The sequence below is a fragment of the Pipra filicauda genome, unplaced genomic scaffold, assembly GCF_003945595.2.
Source record: "Pipra filicauda isolate LSUMZ 115617 unplaced genomic scaffold, ASM394559v2 scaffold5_size6683894_pilon, whole genome shotgun sequence".
NCBI classification, from domain to species: domain Eukaryota; kingdom Metazoa; phylum Chordata; class Aves; order Passeriformes; family Pipridae; genus Pipra; species Pipra filicauda.
In genome coordinates this window covers 1249985-1271667 of record NW_024104754.1, presented here as the reverse complement: position 1 = coordinate 1271667, position 21683 = coordinate 1249985, and the positions used below count along the sequence as shown (strand labels likewise).

General features: G+C 37.6%; 1 protein-coding gene across 3 annotated transcripts in view; it reads right to left on the bottom strand.

Annotated features, from left to right (window-relative positions):
* The window catches only part of MYO3B (myosin IIIB), a 197337-nt gene that overhangs the window by 166908 nt on the left and 8746 nt on the right, over nt 1-21683 (bottom strand). For all 3 annotated transcript variants that reach the window (XM_039387963.1, XM_039387964.1, XM_039387965.1), the window contains 2 exons: nt 2894-3077; nt 1322-1456 (listed from right to left, as the gene is read on the bottom strand). In XM_039387963.1, the coding sequence (XP_039243897.1) occupies nt 1322-1456; nt 2894-3077 (319 nt within the window). The remainder of the gene's footprint in view (nt 1-1321; nt 1457-2893; nt 3078-21683) is intronic.

The following is a 21683-nucleotide window of genomic DNA, read 5'->3' as shown; positions in this document are numbered from 1 at the left end:
ACAAGTAACTGCTATGCATACATAAATTTGCACGTAAATTCCAAGGCAAAAAGTAGTTTGCCTTGTCTGGTAAATTTGTCCGTATAAGGAAAACACATTTAGTGTTTGACACTGATAGTGTCAAATTTCTTCAAAACTTTGGATAATATGCGCCAAGAACCACCTGAAATGTACCTACTTAACTGATAGAGTCTGTACAAACATACTGACCTGCTCACATTCTACAGTCAATTTTGTTACATAGAGTATGTCTAGATTTTGTTTTACAAAATTTTGTTATATGGCACTTGATGGATCTTTTAGAAACAATACACTTGTACTTAGAGAGAAAACACACCAGAAACCAAGCCCAAATTCAACACGATGCCAGCATGCATACAATGAAAAACAACACCAAAACAAAACCACTAACATTCTTTTTTAATAGTTACTGAAACTTAAGATGAAACAATCTAAAATTTTTCATTCAAGTTACATGTTTCTCCAGTACACAGAAGTTAGATGTATTGTTGGGATTAACTTAAAATGGAAATAAAGATTCCCTATTCTGATTCCGGTCATCATTCAAGAACAGGGAGTGGCATTTCTAAAACAATCAATACTTAAAAAGTGAATCCTAACTTTTACCAGTCTGGTTATGACAGAGAGAAAGGTCTGAATGGTCCGTTACTGCCCATGAGAGCAGTAACTGTCTGTGCAGAGTTCTGTATCAATGAAGCCTAGAAAGCATACAGAAGAAATCCTCATCTTGCAACAACCTTTGGCAGTCACTTAACTGGAAACAAGACCACCAAAGTACATTTGACATTGTAAGAATACTGATTGCTGCTGAACAAGAGTTAATAGAAGGCATTTCTGTAGCTACGTTTTCAACAACAACCAGCCTCTAGTTTTAAATTACCATAAAACAGACTTTCCCTCTACACTTTCACTGTTCACTTCTTCAGTAGGCAGCTTATTTGTTAACTGCCTTTCATGTTACTACTTCATCATCTTTTGCATTCCTCTCAAGTGCTTGAGCTTTCCAAAAGTTTAGAGAAATGTCTTATCTAATGTTTCCTCCAACAAGAAAAAAAAGGAGTTGCTTATTTTGGAGGCAGAATGTAGCAACTTGAACAGAAATTAAATGTCAGGACATTCCCTATTGAACAAACTTTTAAATGGATGTGATTTTCAACAGTAGGCTACCACACATCATCTATCAACAGTCCTTAAAGGCCCCAAACTGAGAATCATGAAAGCCTGTGACTCTTTAGCAACAACAAACAAAAACCCAACCACATTTTCTAGCTAAGATGTAATATAATCAAAATGTTTTTACCTCAAGTACTAGCCAGAGCTGTCCTCCCACATATTGATCTGCTTTGTAAAACATGCCATAAAATCTAACAACATTAGGATGATTGGGAAGAAACTGCAAAATATTATATTCAGCTTCAATTTCTTCATCTACATCCTACATAAAAAACAAACACATAGAACATATAAAGACAGTTACTTTCAACAAAACAAGAATAAACTCTCATGGATAAAAAGAACCATTTATTAATTAGTTTGTACTTCTAAATGGTTTTACTTTAATGCAGTTGAAATTACACTAAACTGTAAATTTAATGCACACCAAATCATGCCATTTTTGCTCTTTTTACATACAGAAAAGTGAAGCCTGTGTAAAGTAAGCAGTTGTTCTTCAAGAATTTTTCAGTGCATAATATACTTAAACAAGAAAATTAAAAATCATACTTAACTTTGCTCAGTTATCTAAATAAGAAATTTTCACATGTATGATTTTTAACCTGGTTTTAATCATGCATACTTTTAACATGTGAGTTAAATGGAAATACATGAATCTTTGATTTATTCTTTTTTCTATGGTCATCAGATGGGACTAAACAGAGAACAATTTCACTAAACCTCAAAGGGGACATTAGTAAAACCAAATACATTCTTATGAGGAAAGACATACACCAGAAACAATGAAAGGGAGACAAAACAACCACCCATGAAATAAGAAAAGGTTACTAACTATTTATTAATGGAAGAATTCTGTGACAACAACAAGATCCTGTTTAATAGCAGCACACAGGCCACAATTCAGAACAATGCTCAAGCAATGGAACTTTCCCTGTTTCTGCACAGACTGTGACTATTAGAAAATTTAAGCTTGTGCCTTCTTCAGATTTATACGAGGGAAAACCACAACGAATTTCAGGAGTGATCGATGACGGAAGTATAACGTTTTTTAGTAAATATCTTAGCACAACTGCTGTGATCGAATTCCAGTTTGATCCATTCTGAAGAGCTGCCAGGTAAATCTTCTATTCAAAACTAGGGCCTTGGTTCTCAAGGGAAGATAGGTATTTAATACCCACTAAAACCAAAGCTGGCACAGACCTCTGAGGATCTGAGATGTGCTCTTCGCTTTTTATCTTAACTATTGTCTCACACTATTAACTACTTATAAAAGGTAACTCTAAAATATCCTAAAGTTCACAGTGCTTCTGTTATGGGAAAAGTAATTCTTCCAGAGAGTACACAGAATAAAACAAGAACATTACCAGCATCTTTTATTTTCCCTGCTATAGCAGACCCTATGAGAAATTCTCTGTGCCTTCTCTTCACTTGCATGCTCCAGGCACAGATAACTAAATTTATACCAAAAGAATTACACAGACCTAAAATAGAAACCAGGCAAATTATGTACTCAAGTAAGATGATGAAATTGTAAGCTCATCTTTCAGTTTCTGGTACTACACTCCCTCTGTCCATGCATTCTGCAAAATTGTTCCCTTCTGGATGTTTCAAAATCTTACACATTTGATTTACATTTCAACTCTGGTTTACAATTCTTTTCAATTAACCTTGAAGTTACAGTTTAATATTTTTTACTTACACTGACAGGATCCAGAATCTTTACTGCTGCCAGGCTTCCATCTTTCTTATTGGCAACCTTATAGACTTTACCATAAGTGCCTTTCCCAATAGTCTCTATGATTTCCCAGGTATCTGAGGGATCGGCTAACGATTCTAGTCCAATCATACTGGAATTATATTGAAATAATCCATACAATGGCTTCCTGGAAAACAAAGCAGACGTACATAGATTGGAAAGTCCTAAGTAACTCTGTACTAAAGACGGCATCTTATGATAAAGAAATCAGATGTTGTCCAAATTTGAGAAGAAATGCAGATAGAATCATAAATGAAAACCAGACAGAAAGGTAAGATCACTCAATGAAAAGAATGGAAACAAAACTCTGGGGACCACTTCTCTTTCCTTACTTTATTGTATGTATTATTTGCTTCAAACATTGCCCCACACACTGCACCATTCTAAACAAATTTTAACAAGTTCTGACAAAATCCAACGCCTCCCTCTACTGCACACTCTTTAATGGGCATTTTACACAATTGGAGTAGCACAGCTTATGAAATGAGGTCTTATTTCTTGTGCTTTGAAAAGCCATGTCATGGTTTTTACATATATTTGTGTAATGCTCCCTGGAGATTGTCAGACAGGTCTTCAGTAGGTATAACGCTTCACTATATCTGACTTATCTACAACAGGAGTACATATAACTACTTTAATAAATTTAAGACTGGGCTGGCTGTATAAAAAAATACAAACCGACTTAAAAATAGGGAACAGGTACACCACTGGGGTGACATCCACCCTGGAGATGTTTCTCAACAATTGCATTTGTCTCTGTATGTCAGTCACAGTGTGTTATGGTCTACTACCCTGGCTGACTGCATCTCCAAGTCCAGGAGATCTCCAGGTCAGGGGACTTGTTTCCCCAAACACTCCTGAGCAGATCCTGAAGCAAAGGGACCACTGCAGCCTATGCAAAGAGCTCCTTCCCACCTTGGAATTACATAGATGGCAAGTTCTGGTGATTAGGAAAATAACAATACCAATTTAGGATTTCAAGTAGTGAGAACGTAGATCTCGTCCCTGAACTGAAATTAGAGAAAGGAAAGATGAAGTTTAAGATGGGATTAACTTAACTTTCATTATTAATAATCATTATTAGGGAAGCTCAGTGGTTAATGGTTCTCTCAGAAAAAAAATTATTTGCCCATTTAGTGGCTGTCAGTAGGTAGACCAGCCATCTGTATGCTTAACTAGGAGATGTAAAGTCTAAGACCCAGGAGGAAAATAAGAATGCAATCTTGACAAAGCAATTGAACACAACAACTCATTGATCGCAAAAGCTCCTGATTTTTGGAGATGGATGAACTAGCACATCAACATACACTTGAACTTTAAGGCTTGAGCCACTTCTTTCCAAGCATCTCTGATATGTGAAAATCTGCCTGAAATAATTTTAAAACCCTGCTGTCTTACCTCTTCATCATTTCTAGCACCAGTGACAACTATCCGGCATAAGAAATTTAGTCAGAAAGAAATGTGAGCCTGGTTGCGGAAGCCGACAAATTAATAGGGATTCAAGCAGCAGCGCTTCAATCTAATTAAAGAAATAATTGTGCTTTCTATTCATGATAGAGAAGAAAACAACCTATGAGCAAATCTATATGCAGTGCAGGTCTGTATAACAATATTCAGAATGGAAGCACGTGTATAAACTCACTTGCATGCTTTGTTCCTTTACAGAAGAAAAATGATTACATGTCCTCAAAGTATTTTATCTATAGCAGGCACAAAACACGGCTATTACCAAAGTCAGGTTAGAAGTAGTATAATCTCTCATATAAAACAATGGGAGGCACATTTAAGAGAAAACCTCTATCTTCCTCCTTGGTAAAACTGTATTTGCACTGAAGCTGGTGCCAAATAATGCATCAAATTGCTTTGGTCTCTTCACAAAAATAAAAAGGCAAAAAATAGAAGAAAAAATAAGGGGAGGGAAAGAAAAAAAGCAAGAGTGAATGTCATTTATCTGTCGTGGGTCAAAAATGTAAGTTATTAGGACAGTTTCTCAGTATTTGGATCAATACAGCATGCCACAAATCAAGAACGGTATTCTGAACACATACACTTAGTACCTCAACAGAGAAGCAGGTCAGGTGAAAGACTTCTCTGAAATCAGTGAACAGACTGTACTACATGCACTGAGAACAGCAGCCACAGATATGGAGCTCCTGATAAGCCAAACTTAAGAGCAAGTTTTGCTTGCAGGGTGAGGGTGGTGGTGAATACAAACATGGGAACAGTTGCATCTCATGAAAAAAAAAACCCAACACAATAACATATTGAAGGTGTGGTTTTAATGCTTTAGGAGAATCATTACAGATGTTCATGTGCAAAGAAACAGGGAAGAATAAACTGGAAATAGCTTTGATGCAACCTTACAAAGAAAAGAAAGGACAGACTGATATTTATTTCTCTGTCACTGTAACAACTACCCTATCATACAGATTGTTTTGTTTTAAGGAAAACCTTATTTATCCTCAACAGTTGCTTGAAGGGACACACAATATTACATCTGTACAAAGAGTGCCATGCATCATTTTCTGGACAATCTGGACAAACATTGCCTGCTCTTGTTCTGAATAATATGTAAATGGTACATCCAATTTTTCAAAACACATTAGCATTTCTTTATACTAGAAGACACTGTTGACAAAATAAAATCTAATGCATAATTTTTACAGATACGAGTCATGACAGAGGACAGAAGAAAAATTTTAGTGTGCATTTTGATAACATGGCAGCATTTACATGTAGCATGTTTATGCATTACATGGAATCAGATTTGCAAAATACATACCATAAACCTCTTCTGTTTAAACTAAAACAGCCTCTTGTTGGACTCAAGTAATACATATCTAAATAAGGCTCTACGTATGTCATCAGTGAAAGTACCCTTAGCCCTTATGACATTATCGCATTCCTATGATAAATGTGAATATTTTACAGTACAAAAAAGCAAAAGGACAGTATCTGGTATTATCTTCAATAATCTAAAATCTGGATTAAAAAGGAAAAAAACAAACACGAAATGTAAACATTATAGGAAAAAGTTGAAGTTATAAGGTGAGTTTGTGCTTCTCTTTTTCTATTTCCCAATTTGCAGAGCTTCAGAAAATAAAATGCCCCTGTTTTAACACGGGTTGCCATTTACTTTTTATTTATACAGTGAAAAGTTATGTATGAACACAACCACTCTTGCAACAACCCCATATGCCTACAGACTGGGGAATGAGATGCTGGAAAGCAGTGCCACAGAAAGGGACCTGGGGGTCCTGGTCGATGGCAAGTTGAATATGAGTCAGCAGTGCCCTGGCAGCCAGGAGGGCCAACTGTGTCCTGGGGGGCATCAGGCAAAGCATCGCCAGCTGGATGAGGGAGGGGATTGTCCCGCTCTGCTCTGCACTGGGGCGTAGTGAAGATAATAGTAGATACTGTCCTTTTGCTTTTTTGTACTGCCTCGCTCAACTCCTACCCAACAGTGATTTCTTTCTGCATTCCAACACACACCCTCTTCTAGCTTACAGTAAGACAGAGGTTTGAAAATTAGTATGAGCCTCGCTCCAGCTTGGTGCTTCTAACAGTCACGACACACAGTACTAGAGAGTTTTGAATTCTAATACAGCTGGCAGGGACAAATAGCAATACCAAACAATTCTAGTGAAATAAAATTGAACATATAGTTTCCATACAAATAACTGCAGAGGGATAGTTTTTGCAATGTTCCATTTGTCTAACCCCTCTTGTCTCTCTTGTGAAACAGCTGGCTTATACACTTCTGGCATCTACAAATACTGTGGAAGAAGAGACTGCCAAATTCAAAAGTAAAGTATTTCACAATTTGTAGGGAACTCAATATTGGTCCCACACTAAATTAAATAACTCACAGATAGAAGAATTCAGAAAGTAAAGTTGACAATATCAGCTTAGGCTTCACCCACCTATGACAGTCCCTATTCTGCTGGCTAGAAATGGTCACACACAGACAGCTACCTCAGAAACAATTGTTAGAGGAATTAATGAACCAACAAAAGGCACAAGATCGATAGTCAGAACAGCTTCCTCTGCTAGTCTCCTCCTGTTGTTTCTTACTGGCTAGGTTAAAACAAAGAGGATGTCAATATTTTGAAATGAAGCATACAAAAAAATCTATCAACACACCATCCCATAATTGTTCTCAATCGGTCTCAGGAAGAGAGACTGCAGAATGTGCTGCACATAGTTCTTTTCGGGATAAAGGTCACTGATGGAAGAAGATGAAGGAGAAGGATAACAGTACATTCAAAAGCCATTATTGATGCTATACAACTTACAAACAAAAAAGCCCCCATACTTTAACTGATCACATCTTTTCACTAGGCCAACATAAAGGAAAAAACAGGACAATGAGGAATAGAACTGGAAAGAATATAAGTGGGAAACATGTTCTGCCTTTCCACTTACTCCAACTTTCCAAACTTTTTAATAATTGTGCTTACATACACTCTCTTTGACTACATGAAGTCCTTTAAATTCAGGAGTATCTTCGTTATTTCCTTTTCGTTTTCTTCCTTTGTATGGATGGACTAGATAATCTAAGCTTTTAGACTTGCAGTATCAGCCACAGAGCCAGAATAGAGTTATAACCAGTGGCAATGGATTGTGTTTGGATGCTTGCTCTGATGAAAGCATTGTGAATATTTGCTCCTTTGTCTTATTTGTGCTTCCAGTTCATCACAGCATGAATCACAACCCCAAACCTAGGATCAACCATAATAAACTGACCACAAAACCAGCTACTGACATCATGGCAGAGAAATCTAAATATCACCTATTTCTCTAGAAATAAAGAGAACAAACAACTTGATTTTCGAACACTCTAGCCAAATGCTGAAAATTTCACACCACCATTCCTAAACCAGCTCTGAACCAAAGGCACTTGTAAGATTATAATCTTAACTCAAATTCCTGGATCAAATGTTTGAATCTAAACCAGAAAACTCTCCATTAATATCCCAGAAAATGTACGGTAGGAAAGATGTATGTGCCTGGTCCAGACAATCCAGTGTGTGTTTTTATTTTGATTCATTGCATCATAATGTGCTGCATTACAAATCTTTATAAATAAACTCTTATTGCACCCTTATATTTATGAGTACAATATTAACCTTTGTCCGATAACGTTTGATCATTTTTGCATTGTTCATATAAATCAAATAGGAAAAGATGACTACTGGAGGGGGTGTTCTGATCAGCTAGCTTATAAACAAACAGATCTAGGAGGAGCATTACCAAAGATAAAGTTCAGCTTGGCCTCTGACCAGCTCCCCTGAAATCTAACTGGGTATGCATTTTCAGTCTTTCCTGCAGGCCTGTGTCAGATCAGGAGGCACTGCTGACTCTATTATTGAGTCAAAGAAGTTAATTTACTCCAGAACAATTTAGCACCTCATCCTGCGACTCACAAGTAAGTGCAATAACACTCCATGAACTTCCATCTTTCATGGGGTCCAAGTAACATTACTGGCATCTTGGTCCTTCATAACTGCATCTCCCTCAAAAATCAGAGTTTTTTTGCTTCCCAGAAATTAATTCTGCAGTTGCTTCCCTCTTACCAGAGACCCATGGCTCCATGTCTTCTGCACGCGAATACAAGAGTCATACCAGTTTGCTTCACCTCAAGCCATTTTCTAGTTGAATGGTACTTGTAAGCAGTGTAGTATTAGCCTTAAAGAGATCTGCTTAACGTGCACAGATGGGGTCATGCACTTAAACACTTAACACTGACTCAATCTACAGCACAATCAAGAACAGAACAAGCAACCACTGGGGCTTTCTACAGTAGGAGGGTTTGAAAATGACGTTGAACTCAAGTCACTCCATCTTTTTTAATATAAATATTCACTAATACTTCAGAAAGTTTCTTGGTGCTTTGATTACTCTATCTAACCCTCCTCAATGTCAGTTGTATTATATTAGCAATCAAATTTCTTTCTGTTAGAATCATTCAATCCCTCTCATTTTCATAGGATTTCATAGATATAACATGCTTTATTCTGGTTTACCATAGTTGAATTTCTCTAATTGAATATGCACAAAAGCTGCAACCTAGCTAGAATGAAAAGATTTGTAAACAGTAATTCACAAAACTAAGAAAGCCAAAAAGCAACTTGTTTCATGAGCAGTTAAACTAATGAATTTGATAAATCTGCATCTTTTACCCAAGATATCATCATAATAACTTTCATTCTTTCTTTTCTCTGATATCCCCAAAAGACAATATTTGCTGTAGCTGGCACTGTTAGCACATGGTTTGAACGACCAAAGCAGAATGTATCAAGGACAAAGTTCAAACTGTATTCCACCTCAGCAGCAATATTATGGTTCATTCCTATAGCCTGACAAAGATTTTTATGAAAACTGTAGGAACTTATTTATTTCAGGGATTTCTACTTCTCTGTCAAAGGTGGATGCAATCTTCTGTGAGAAAGGATTTTCTCACGGAACTTCAAGAGTGTTTTACTGAGGTTCAACATAAATATCCTAACATCACTGCTGACACTGAAATTTAAGCAAGAAAATGGTCACAGCATATGCAGATTGTGTAGTTCACAGAGATGATTAGTACAGAAAACCTGCACTTCTCACTTATATGCAAAAAATAGATTTTTCTTTTGTTTTCAAAAAATTGGCAAAATGTATTATTAATGGAAAATGACATTTTCAAGGTTTTCTGTTAGGTACTACATATTTAAGAAACTAACTGGTACTAACACGGAAAATTATATTCAGTGATGAAAGAATTAATGCTTTGCTGAGAATCAAATCATTGCAAAAATCCACTTCCTGCACATAGTATTTTTGAGAGTTGCTTATCCTGTGAAGCAAAGAGTACCTTGCTACTAACACAGAAATCAACAGAAACTTCTATTGAAATTTTGAGTACCACGGAAAATAAAGCCCCTGATCATTCACAAGAAGCTATGATATATTTCGTTGATCTGATTGCCAATTAATGAGTTCCATATCTACAACTCCAAGGACCAAATGTCAAATAAAATTATCTACCTAGTCAGCTACCAAGATTAATTATTAAATTAATTAAAAATTATTATTCAGAAATTATTTTCCAAGACCAAATCCAAATATCTGAAAGACTGTTCAGAAGAACAACTCAAACAATAAGTTCTTATCAGTGGCATTCCTATTGCATAAATGCTATTTGCATTAGCCATTTAAATAGAATTCCAACAAGCAAAATACACTAAAGCAGTCACAAATGATTAACAGCTAACACATCCATTTCACCTCGGGCTGTGAACTCAGCACTAAAATGAAGCTTATAATCCCATGAGCCCATTCAGTTATAAACTGCAGGTGGCAAATCAGGTGACTACCAGCTACAGTCCCCATGTGTGAAAAATCAATACCTGAGAAGGTTTTCTCTGCCTCCTTTGGCATCAATTTAACAGGGCAAACAAAACACAAGTGTTAGTGTTAAAATGTAAGGATGAAGGGCTGTAACAGACCAATGACTTTTAGACCAAATCCAGGCTCTTCACTGCAGTTTAATCAGAAAGCCTGATATGCTTTGCGTACAGATGAGGACAAAGAAATCTAAGACAGGCATAGGATAAACTTGGGAAGAAAAAAACTGTGAACTTCCATTAGTGACCTATTTTCTGAAACCAGCTTATCTTATATTGGATTTATGTCCTGCTAAGGATATCCAAATTCCTCAGGACTGAGACAGCTCCCTCCCAGGGACAGCTTGTATCACCCAGTGCTGCACAGAACTGTGTTCTGCCTACTGGTTCCCATGCCCAGCACTAGATAGACAACGCAGTGTGTGTTAGCTTAAAATGCTGTCATGGAGGTACAAATAAACTGGTTCAATCCCAGCAGCTTCACTTCATTAATACTAAAGATCATTGTGACACTAATTGATGCTGAGCTTGATCTATTTATCAAGTCTTTTACAAGCAGAAGAATTAAAGTTACTTCGTCATTCACAGAGAGCGAGCAACAACTGCTTAATATTTTGAAGGGATCTTCCTATTGTTTCACAATATACCTTAATTGTATAATGCAATCAATCATAATTCATCACCATAGTTCTCCAGTATTACTTTTACAGCAGTTTTATTCTAATGAGGATTTTTAATAAGAAGATATACTCTCTTTTATCCATAAGAAAAATAATAATAAACTGTTAATCATGGTACAAAGAATATCTCTTGGCACCGACAATGACTCTTGCTTAAGATGAAGCATTTTCATCAGTGAGCTAGTTGTTATGCATTACCAGCATGTGTGCAGTAGCCTAGCGTGACACCAATTTGCATAATTTCTCTCCTCTAACAGGCTTCAAAAATAATAATAGGCATATGAGATAGAATCCATTAATTTTAAACTTCCTTCGGTAGCTATCTTCATGGAGCAGTTATCAAAAGAACCTTTAAAGAATTAAGTTTAATAAATTATAAATGTATTATTTGGGTTACGCTATCTGGGCCTATAGCCATCTAAGTTAAGCTCTGTAACAAAGACCAAGGCAAATCCACGAGCAATTGGCTTGACATCTTCCCAGCCAAAAAAGACTGACAAAGGGTTGCAGGACAATGCCAATATCCACTGCTGCTCATAGTGAATTACTGGACTTGAAAATCAGTTAGGGTTTTGGGGGTACACACTGGTAGAAAAGACAGATAATGATATATACAGAAGCTGCTCAGAGCTGTTATACCTGTGTATGTTATCTAATAACCCCTTAACATACAGGGAGTAACAAAACCAACTTTGTTTTTTTGCTGATCTGAACCCCAAACAGATCTTACCATTTGTTAATATTTAAGGAAAGCAGAAAGATCAATGTGTTAGCAAACTGATATAACCACTGATGGACCTTTTCTTATCTTATTGGCTTATGCATTTGTATATTGTGACTTGAATAGCAAACAATATTGCTGCAGCACTCTGATTCTCTCCGTAAAAAGTGTGGCTAATTTCGAAGGCTAATTTAGACCTTGGTCCACTTTACTACACATTCTGATATACGGTCTTCAATAAGAAAGATCTGATTTGTCTTTGTCACACAAGGGAAGATGCCTGAAAGTCTACACAACTGACATTTAGGCCTGATGTCTACTATTACAAAAACACATCACCAAAATACTCAGCTATCCTATTAAGTGAAAAGGTACTAGCACCCCAGGAGAAAAGTAGATGCCAATATGGACAAGAGCAGAAATTGTCAAAGCTGGCTCCTGCCAGATATTTCACACTGAGAAGCACTAATCAATTGCAACTCCTACTGATTCAGGGGACTGAAGGAGGTTAACACCTCCAAGAGCCCTGATCTTGAAGAGAGAACAATTTAATAACAACAACAAAATTGCCCATGAACTTTCACAATAGAATTTAAACACAGAATAAAGTACCAAACTGGCCTTTTTCCCCAGATTAACTTTTGGGCTGCTGCAGTCCTGAAGAAACTTAAGAGAATGCCTGAACTTAATTCACAAAGAGAAAATATGACAAGTAAGAATGCTGTATCATGCACTGAGTAGAGTTACTGTGACCTAGAACAACCAGCCTTCAGCAGTTCATTAGCAACTATTTAGTTTTCTTTTATACATATTATTCAGTTTATGGAACAGCTCTGTGTTCAATACTGTGGGCTTTCAAAATCTGAAAGAGGAAACATTTTGTGATACCACTTGAAAAAACAGAAAGAGAGAATAGATAATATAGTTGTATGTCACCACAAGCAGCACTGAGATATCAGCTAAGGTAAAGTAAATCGGATTGTACAGGCAATATGAAACACGATCTACTGTGCTACGTTTGCATCACATTTTTAACAACGCTGTACCTTCAGCCATTATGTTCTATCATCATAGGGCAACGGGTCATTTCTCTTCAGTAAGGATACCCTCTGCAAATAGCCCAAGATCCTAACTCTGTTTAAACAGAGAGTACCTGCTAAAAGAGCGAAGTCTGAAGCAGAATAAAAGTACGATGAGCAAAACAGAAACTGGCATTATCCACTCAAGAAAGCTATTTTTATATGGTATGAGTGATGTGGTGTAATTAGGATGCTCCTTTTACTTGATAGCATTATAAATAGAGTCTGCATTTCGAATACAATCCTAGGAGTTTGGAGAACTCAAGGGACAGTTGACTATAATTCACTTCCTGTACTGCAGAAATCATATTTTATATAGGCTTTAGGTTCTCTGTTTACAAACTGGACAAACTAGTACCTTTCAACAGTAATATCCTGCATTGAAATGTGTCTCCTACACAGACATCCCAAGCTACAACTCTAAACATTACAGCACTGTTCCATTGCAAGAGCCCTCACAGAAGCCTCATGAGCTGTCCCAAGATAACAGTGCAGAGGTAGCCCCCTGGTTTGCTGTCTGTAAGTGTCCCTGGAAGCTCAGAGAACATGCATTTCAGTTTCTCTTGTCAGACATGTGACTTTGTGGACTAGCTCAGCCAGACACAGAGGTTTGCTGACAGCCTGTTCTCCAGTGCCTTGAAATGCTCTCAACTCCACAAGGCCATTTTTAAAGATATGTATGAGGTGAAATAGATATATGCACAGACTTAACAGGGTTTCTGAAAACCCCTTTACTTCACCTATTACAAGGAACATAAATAAACAGTCAAACCAACAGACCTCTTGTTTTGACTTCATTGTCTCAGCTTCCTGACATCTCAAACACTTTCACCTTCTAACTGACTATAACCAGAAGTCCCCCCGTCTCTTCTTTCAAGCTTGTGCCATTTACCCTGAAACACATTTCCTCTTCTTTTCTAAGTCACTCCTCCTGATCTCTGGAGAATGCATCCTTTTTGTGAAAACAGATGCTGATTTTCTTTCAAAATGGCTGATACGAATCCCTCTCCTTTAATCTTCTGGCCTGCCTTGTTAGGTCACTCCTCTTCAAACACACTATGTGATCAAAACTTCCCACTGAAGTCTAGCCTCCCAGTTAAAGTTTAAAGTTTGATAATTGGCTTGTCACGCTGAGTATTCAATCCTTTATTTAATGCCACTCACTCATCACAATTAAATTTTTCCTCTTTGTTAGCTTTTGGCAGGTGTAAAGTTTATTTCAACCTATCTCCAAAAATGGAAGTATAACAGATAAGGCAAATACAACCCCATACAAAGTGATGCTTGCAGTCTGACAGATTTACACAAAAAACTTCCCAACAGCAAACAGAAATTATATACTGTACACAGATTCCCTGAATTGTCCCAAGTGTTGATATACTTTTACTATACGCATATTTCTGTAAACAGACTTTCTCCCATCACTACTACTCACACAACAGAAGGTTTGTTACCCAGCTCAGAAGAGCAATGGTTGACTCAAAAAGATACTCACTTGAGGGTGTTCCAACAAAAACAAGATATTGTACTGCTTCTTTGGAAATTGCCATATCTGATTTATATCTGGTATCAATTGTACAGAGGTAATTTTCTATAATGAATTATTTATTTTTTGTTGTAGTAGACATCTGAGATAGTCATAAATATTTAAATGTTCAGTTAATTCACTAATGAAAACTGAACTAATTCTAAAATGGGATGTTATCTCAGAGGCATGCTGACCTCAGTCTGTTCAACTTTTACATTAGTGAAGGCAACCACCATATGGGAAGCAACTAACAGGAGATGGAAGAAACCTGATCCTGAAAGATGGTATAGGAATAGGCTAAGGTATCAAGACAGAATATTTTTGTGCCTACCTCAGAAAAATTATCTCACCTTTCTCTAACTCTGGTTTCCCAATTTGTAAAACGTGTGATACCATCCTTCACTCATACTCCTTTGCAATCCCTGGGCTTCTCACTAGCATTCCAGAGAGACTTCCATTTCAGCAATGGAAATATCTCTCCTTCTCAGACATTGAGTTACTGGCTTGTGTATTGACTTGTGCAACTCCACTATCTTTAGAGCCTCTAAGAAATATTTTGGGCTGCTGGCTGCCTAAAAGTAGTTCAGTACTATCTATGGATTGCAAGAGACTATGGGCACAAATTCCTTCAAGTTAGTTGTCTGTATTGATATCATCCCTCACCTAAAACAGATCAACATAAATGGCTAATAAAAGGATTCATTTACTGCATCCACAATAAGATCACAATAATGCAGTTTACCAAGGTTTGTGAAATCAAAAGAGAACAGAATTTAAAAAAAAAAAATACAAGTCTACATCGATCTAGATTCAGATCAGCATTGAAAGGTCTTCTTTTCTAATAAACTCACAGCTCTTTTTCAGCTCATATACACCTCAGAAGGGAATCCTACTCTGGCAATCATTTTTGCTTCATAATCCATCCCTATCTCTCAAGCAATTCACCTTTGTCTGAACCCCTAAAACACAAACTACTAGTCATTTCTCTAAGAAGGAAGTAACCTGTTTCTCCATCAAACTACTGCTTTCCACCTTCTGGAGAGGCTGACTGCTCCTGTGAAGAGTCTCACCTGCCCTCTAACACACTTTTTTATTCATATTTTGCCCAACTTTTCACAACCTGTTAGTCTACTGGGAAGCATAACATTAGCTGGAAAATGGTCAAACCTCAGAAAAAAATCCTCTCTAAATGTTAACATTTAGTTTTTCATAATTTGTTATGTTGTAAGCTAACAACCATCCTTTAAAAGCAGACACATAAATGGGATCAAGACATGTCTCATTTAACTGGGCCTTCTAACAGAAGCTGTGTGTGACAATAATGAACATTGCTGCAGTTAGATACTGGTTTAGCACGCAATCTTATTTTTGAAGGATGCTGTAACAAAGCATTGCCAAGGTAAGACTACAGATCCCTTGCCTAATTCAGTCTAGAACACAGGGCAAACACTAGGCTCATGAGTTTGGAAGCAAAGGTACTATTGCAAACACTAGGAAATAACATTACAGACTATGCACAAGGCTTCCTCTCATCACAGCTGAGGAAGGTCATCCAGAGAGAGGTCAGAGAGTACAACGAATGGTTTCAAAGTGCAAATTCATGTATCTTAGCTTCCAGAGGAAAAAAACCAACTCATCTTACAGAGACACGTTAGTGAAAGCCATGTTCTGCTGGACTTGTTCTCTAAGCAATAACTCTCTCTTTCAAGGACCTCAAACCTACAGTGACGTCAGAAAGTATTCATAGGCTTCCTGGGCTCCAAGAAGAAAAAAGGAGGAGAAAGAATGAGGAGTTGTAACCCACAGTTCATTCTGTACTTTCAATGATTGATTTTTACTGAAAAGGGAAGAAAAAATCTCTCAGATGCCAGTCAGTTTCTGAAGCAGTTGATGTATTTGCTAAATCTGATGTAGAAAGGAAGTACAGCACAGGAAGTGCACTGGAATGTCACAAAATCAGAAGCTATATGGGGCTCTACGTAAAAATGAAACCCTTTAGAGGTTTCTTTATACTACATGTATAAAGAAAACACTTTAAGAATGCAGCTGTCAAAAGATGAAGACAATCATGCAAGTTTAATAGTTAAATAGGTCCCCGATAAAGATCTTAAGGAAAGTACTGCAAAATCCAGAATTAATCCTTGACAAGGCAATTAGATTGTGTCAGCAACTGAAGTCATCCACGCCAGAATGACTCCTGTCTTGAGTGGGCTGTACTCTGACATAATGAGCGTGTTCAGGAATCCAAAACATTAGGAGAAAACGGACCTGCAGCAGACAGGAATGTGAACTCTGACTCAAGCAAGATCAGCATGCAAAACTGTTTATCAACTGCAACAACCTGCCCAGAATAATGCCCAGCACACACACCACAGTGGATTACATGATTTTGCAATGTAATTATCAGGGCATAGACTTGATCTCCTCAACAGATCTTGAGTCTGCCTTCTTGCTACAGACTCACCTGGCAGTCATTGGACCGTCAGCCAACTCTGGCTGCCATCCCTGGGCCTGCCCCCCTGCCTGGCTAGTGTCCTGCCAGATGCCCCACACTCAGTGTGGCCACTGGCCTTGCTGCCTCGCTGGCACTGTGGCTCCCGGCTCACCTGCCCTCACAGGGAAGCCCAGTCCTCGCTGCAGTCCCTACTGGTACTTTACCCAAGCCTTTTTTTGGCCAGCCTCCCTCAGATCATGCAAAAACTTGTACATTTTTCAAACCAAAGAGTAGTGAGATCTACAGATCTACAGACCCCTGAGCGCATATCAAGACACAAAAGCAGTGAGATCAAACAGCCTTATTAACACATGAGCCAGATAAATTTTTCTCATGGTCACTATTTTCACCTTCTTAAAGGAAGACAATTGAAGGTTTGTATGCTACAGTATTGCCTGGTAATAACTGTCGGGGTTCACAGACTCTTAGACTAAACTATAAAGTCTATATCTTACATTAGATACTGTTTATATAGAAAATGTACATTGAAATCAAAAGCAATGTGGTGTGGAACTTGTAAGGTAAGCAAACTCCTTTTTGTATTTTCTTTTTTCTTTTCTTTCTTCACAGAGAATAAACAAGCATTTGAGGCCATAAGGACATCCTGTTCTCAGTTTAGTAATTACTAAGACAACCAATATTTAATTACACAAAACCCCACACTGAAAAGCAGAACCTGGTTTCAGGGCCTGCTTTTGAAATTCCTCTCTCCCAGAAACTATTTTCAAATTTAATTATTTTCTTCCTTCTATTAAATAAGCAGCTCCTGCAAAATTCTGGCAATTTACTATGTATTGTTTAACAAAATTAGTCTTTGCCGCAAATTATAAAATTATTCTGATTTGTATTTGTTGTCTTTGGAGTTCACGAAAGCATAAGACTAAGTCTGAACAATAACAAAGTATTCTTCCGGCTAATGAAATATTCATACTCATTTGTCATCAAGACTTTAATAAGGAGGAATATAGCCTTTTCACTTCTGTTCAGTAAAGGACCAGAAAAGATCTTTCCTTCAATTCTGAATGTCTCCTGAACCAATCCTAATAATTTCCCTTTCCTGTACAAAAGTACAGGAGACATTTCAAATCTACTTCGAAAGGTGACTCCATATTTCAGGCAGACAAATAAGGTTTATATACTTGCACCATCCAAAATTTACAGAAATTTTCACCATTAGAACTTCACACTACTACAAAGCTTTCTGCATCTTTCCAGATGTACCACTGTGAAGACTCAGAAAAATCAGATTAAATAAAGAATGAAAACTACACCATAGGTTACCTGACAACTATTAAAAATTGAGTATAATAGATTTCTCTTAGTAGTAGCATTATGTTCGTGACATTCCTCAGAAAAAATAGTCCCAGCAGCAGCAATTCATGCAACTTCTTGTGACTATGACACTGGTGTGACTTCAAGTAGTGCATGGAGTGCTGCCACAATGATATACAGACAGAAACATAACTATGTAATTTTTCCATTAATTTTCTGACCCTTAATTATTTAATTTAGGACAGGCAGATTATGTATCTGTAACTGACTGCATTCAGAATAGAGAAGAAAGCATGACAAAAGAGCAGAATTTTTAGAGGAAAACACTAAACTTATTCTCCAACCCTCCTTAAAAGTACAATGAGCCTGTGGGTAACTGTGGGAACACATGACAACACCACAATGATCATGGTCCCTCTTATGAAAGACTGCGAACATGGAGACAGTAACCAAGTGGGTGATGAAAAGAAAGAGAAAGGTGAAAGCTCCAGGAATGGTACCTTACTGTAAGAGCTTGCTACTGGAGTGGGGAAGAGTGTGGAAGACAGAAGTAGACCCGTTTCAGAAGTATAGCATGACTTTTTACAGCTCTAGAAACACTTGTGTGCAGCGAATTCCTTCCCTCTTTGCCTCTGAGTGACAACAGTAATTAAGGCAAACACCACCTCCAGAGCCCCAACAAGTAAAAACAAAAAAAATAATTTATTGACCCTCGAAGCACTACGGGGTTGATTGCTGGCTCCAGCTGCTTCAGCAGGTCCTGAAGGTCCTCTACTGCCAGCTTCCTGACTTTCAAACACTTCATTTGCAAGCCTCGCACTGCTTTACTGTGCAGTGCTGACTGCTGGCTCTCAGTCCCAGGGGGTTTCCAGTTTCACTTTCATTTAAGATTATACTACCTTTTTCCTGCCTCACGTGCTTGTTACCAGAGCTTCTGTCACTGCTCCCTGAGCAGCTGCTTGTAGTCCTTCCTTCCCATGTGGCTAACATTCCCTTTATCCATTCAGCTCATGGTAAAACGCACCTAAGAGTAGAACAGAAACTGATGCAATACTCAGGTTTGAGCATGCATTAGCAGCAGGTTAATCAGATGTCAGACCGAGCTGATACTGCCAATCATAAGAGAAAGATTAATTTTCTCCAGAGAACTCTCTGAAAACTGGAACTAATATTTGGCAGCTACAGCCACCTCATGATTTTGCACTTCAGGAACACCTTGCTAGGAATCAGGAGGAATGACTGTAGCATGTGGAGGCAAATACAAAGAAACCTTAAGATAGCTCTACCAAAAATCATACCTTGAGAAAGTGGCACCACTGCAGCCCTCTTGTCCACAGTATACCCCGAAGGCCAAAATGATGTTTTCTCCTTTTAGTTCTTGTGGAGCTAATCAGATTGCAAAGAATGTGCCCCTGGACACAGACTTTTACACCTGGAAAGACCACCCTGATTTATGAAGGGGGAAGTGGGGTGTGTGTTCATCACCACAACTGTTTACAGCTGAAAGCACATTATCTGATTTAACAAGTACTCTAAATTGCATTCTTTGGTGTTTCTTGTACATGTTTCATTCCCAGTCTTTTAGTCTGTTACAAAGAGCACTTACCTTCCAGCTCAGACAGCGGATGAATTTTCTATTCCAAAGGCCTTTTAGAGGATTGGTCAAAAAAAAGGTGTTCATTTCACAGCAGCCAGTTCGCTGCTATGAGGGAATGGGAAACATTTTCTCAGCAGTGCCTCTGAATCCTGTGAAGCTCTCAGGTGCACAACCCTACGCCATCAGAAATCACCATGCCACCACCTTTTGCCCAGCTATTAAACCAGCTGGTTTCTCTGTATTACAACATATATTAATAGCCAGTTGTCATAGTCCTTCACTCTTGAAACTGGAAAGAGGACAAACTATAACTAGTGAGAAGCAACTTAGCCTACTAACATGAGTCACCAACATATTCCTTTAGTTTATTGTTAGCTGACTTCTGCGGAGCCTCCAAACCTTCTGTCAGCATATAAATTTCTTCCGTAACTATGAAATAAACACCTGAAAGGGAGCTGCACTCACATCACCTTCCTATATATTATCAGATGTTAAACTCGAGTCACTTACTCTAACACTAGTCCTTTCTCTGCATTTGATGAATATATATATATATATAATTTTCAATACAGCAATCAGTTTAGTTTTATAATAATTTTTCACTGAAACAGTGCCTTGCCACAAAACATGAGGCATCATACCAAGTATATCTCATAAGCAAATTCCTTACCTTTCAGCACATTCAAAATGTGCATTACAAAAGAATGTAAGACCAAGAGCTGAAAAATATCCTTCTAATTAAACTAATGGGGGATTTTCCCTATAAACATAGTTTAAATGATTTTTTAAGACTTTTCAAAAAGCACAAAAGATAAGCCATTTTCAAATACTCTAACTTTTTGAAGATGCACTATTTTTCCTTGAATTCATTTTTAATCACGAAAAAATGTTGAATTATGTACCATATCTACTGTATTTATCTCATAATCTCTCCTGGCTTGCCTCTCAGAACCATTAATTCAATGCTCCACCTGCTGCAGTTGCTCATACTGCAAGTGACATTTATGTTAGGTTTGTTTCCTCAGAGGAAAATGTATTAGAAAAGGTAGTCTGACAGGTCTTTGTATCCATTTCACAGGCTACACACAAATTTTAAAGATCATCCATGTTACTATTCACAGAAACGATGAGAGAACAAGTGAAGACAACATGATGTGCACCAAACATGCCCTCTTCTTTCAAGTGAGGTGGAATTAATCACATCTATCATTCATCCCTCCAGTAGGTCTAAAATACAGTGTAAAAAATATACAAGGAGACATGAAAACTGCCATTCCACTCTACATCTTTTACAAAGCCTCCTACTTCACGCACTCAGACTGAGTTTATTCCCCATACATCCAGGAAAATTATCAACAGCAATATTGCATTCTTTCAATATCAGAAATAAGGCTTTTAATTTATTTCTTTTTCAGGACACATTTTATAGCAATTCGGTAGAGCAAATAGAATGGTGTAACAAATAGCTCAGTGACAAGCTCTGTGGATGTACCACAACATAACAGCATTGTCCCGTGGCAGAGAGGAGGTCAGTGAACACTAGTTACATGCAGAATGTCCAGCTAACATATTCAGAGATCAGAAACCTGAAGGAACCTGAAGGGAACAGCTTCTGCTCTCCCTCTACCTCCAGGTTTTGCTGGCTAATTCTACAGTATTAAAAAGTATGCAATAACAGGGACAGGGAACTTTCCAATAATTTCTCCTTTTTCTAAATAAAAAAATCACCTGTGCTGAAGAACAGCTGTTTAAAATGGTTTTTAAAACAAATGCCTCAGTAAGGTGACAGAACCTGCAAAACACGTGGTGAGTTGCTAATCATTTGCAAGCAAATAATTTTCTACCACCTGCCGGAGTCTTGGTATGTTCAGAGGACTGACCCTCAGGCCTTCTTAACCCTACAGGTAACCTCTTCTCTGAAAATCATTGTACCACACTAAGCTATTCTCCATTTCCATTTTCTCTCTGTTTATC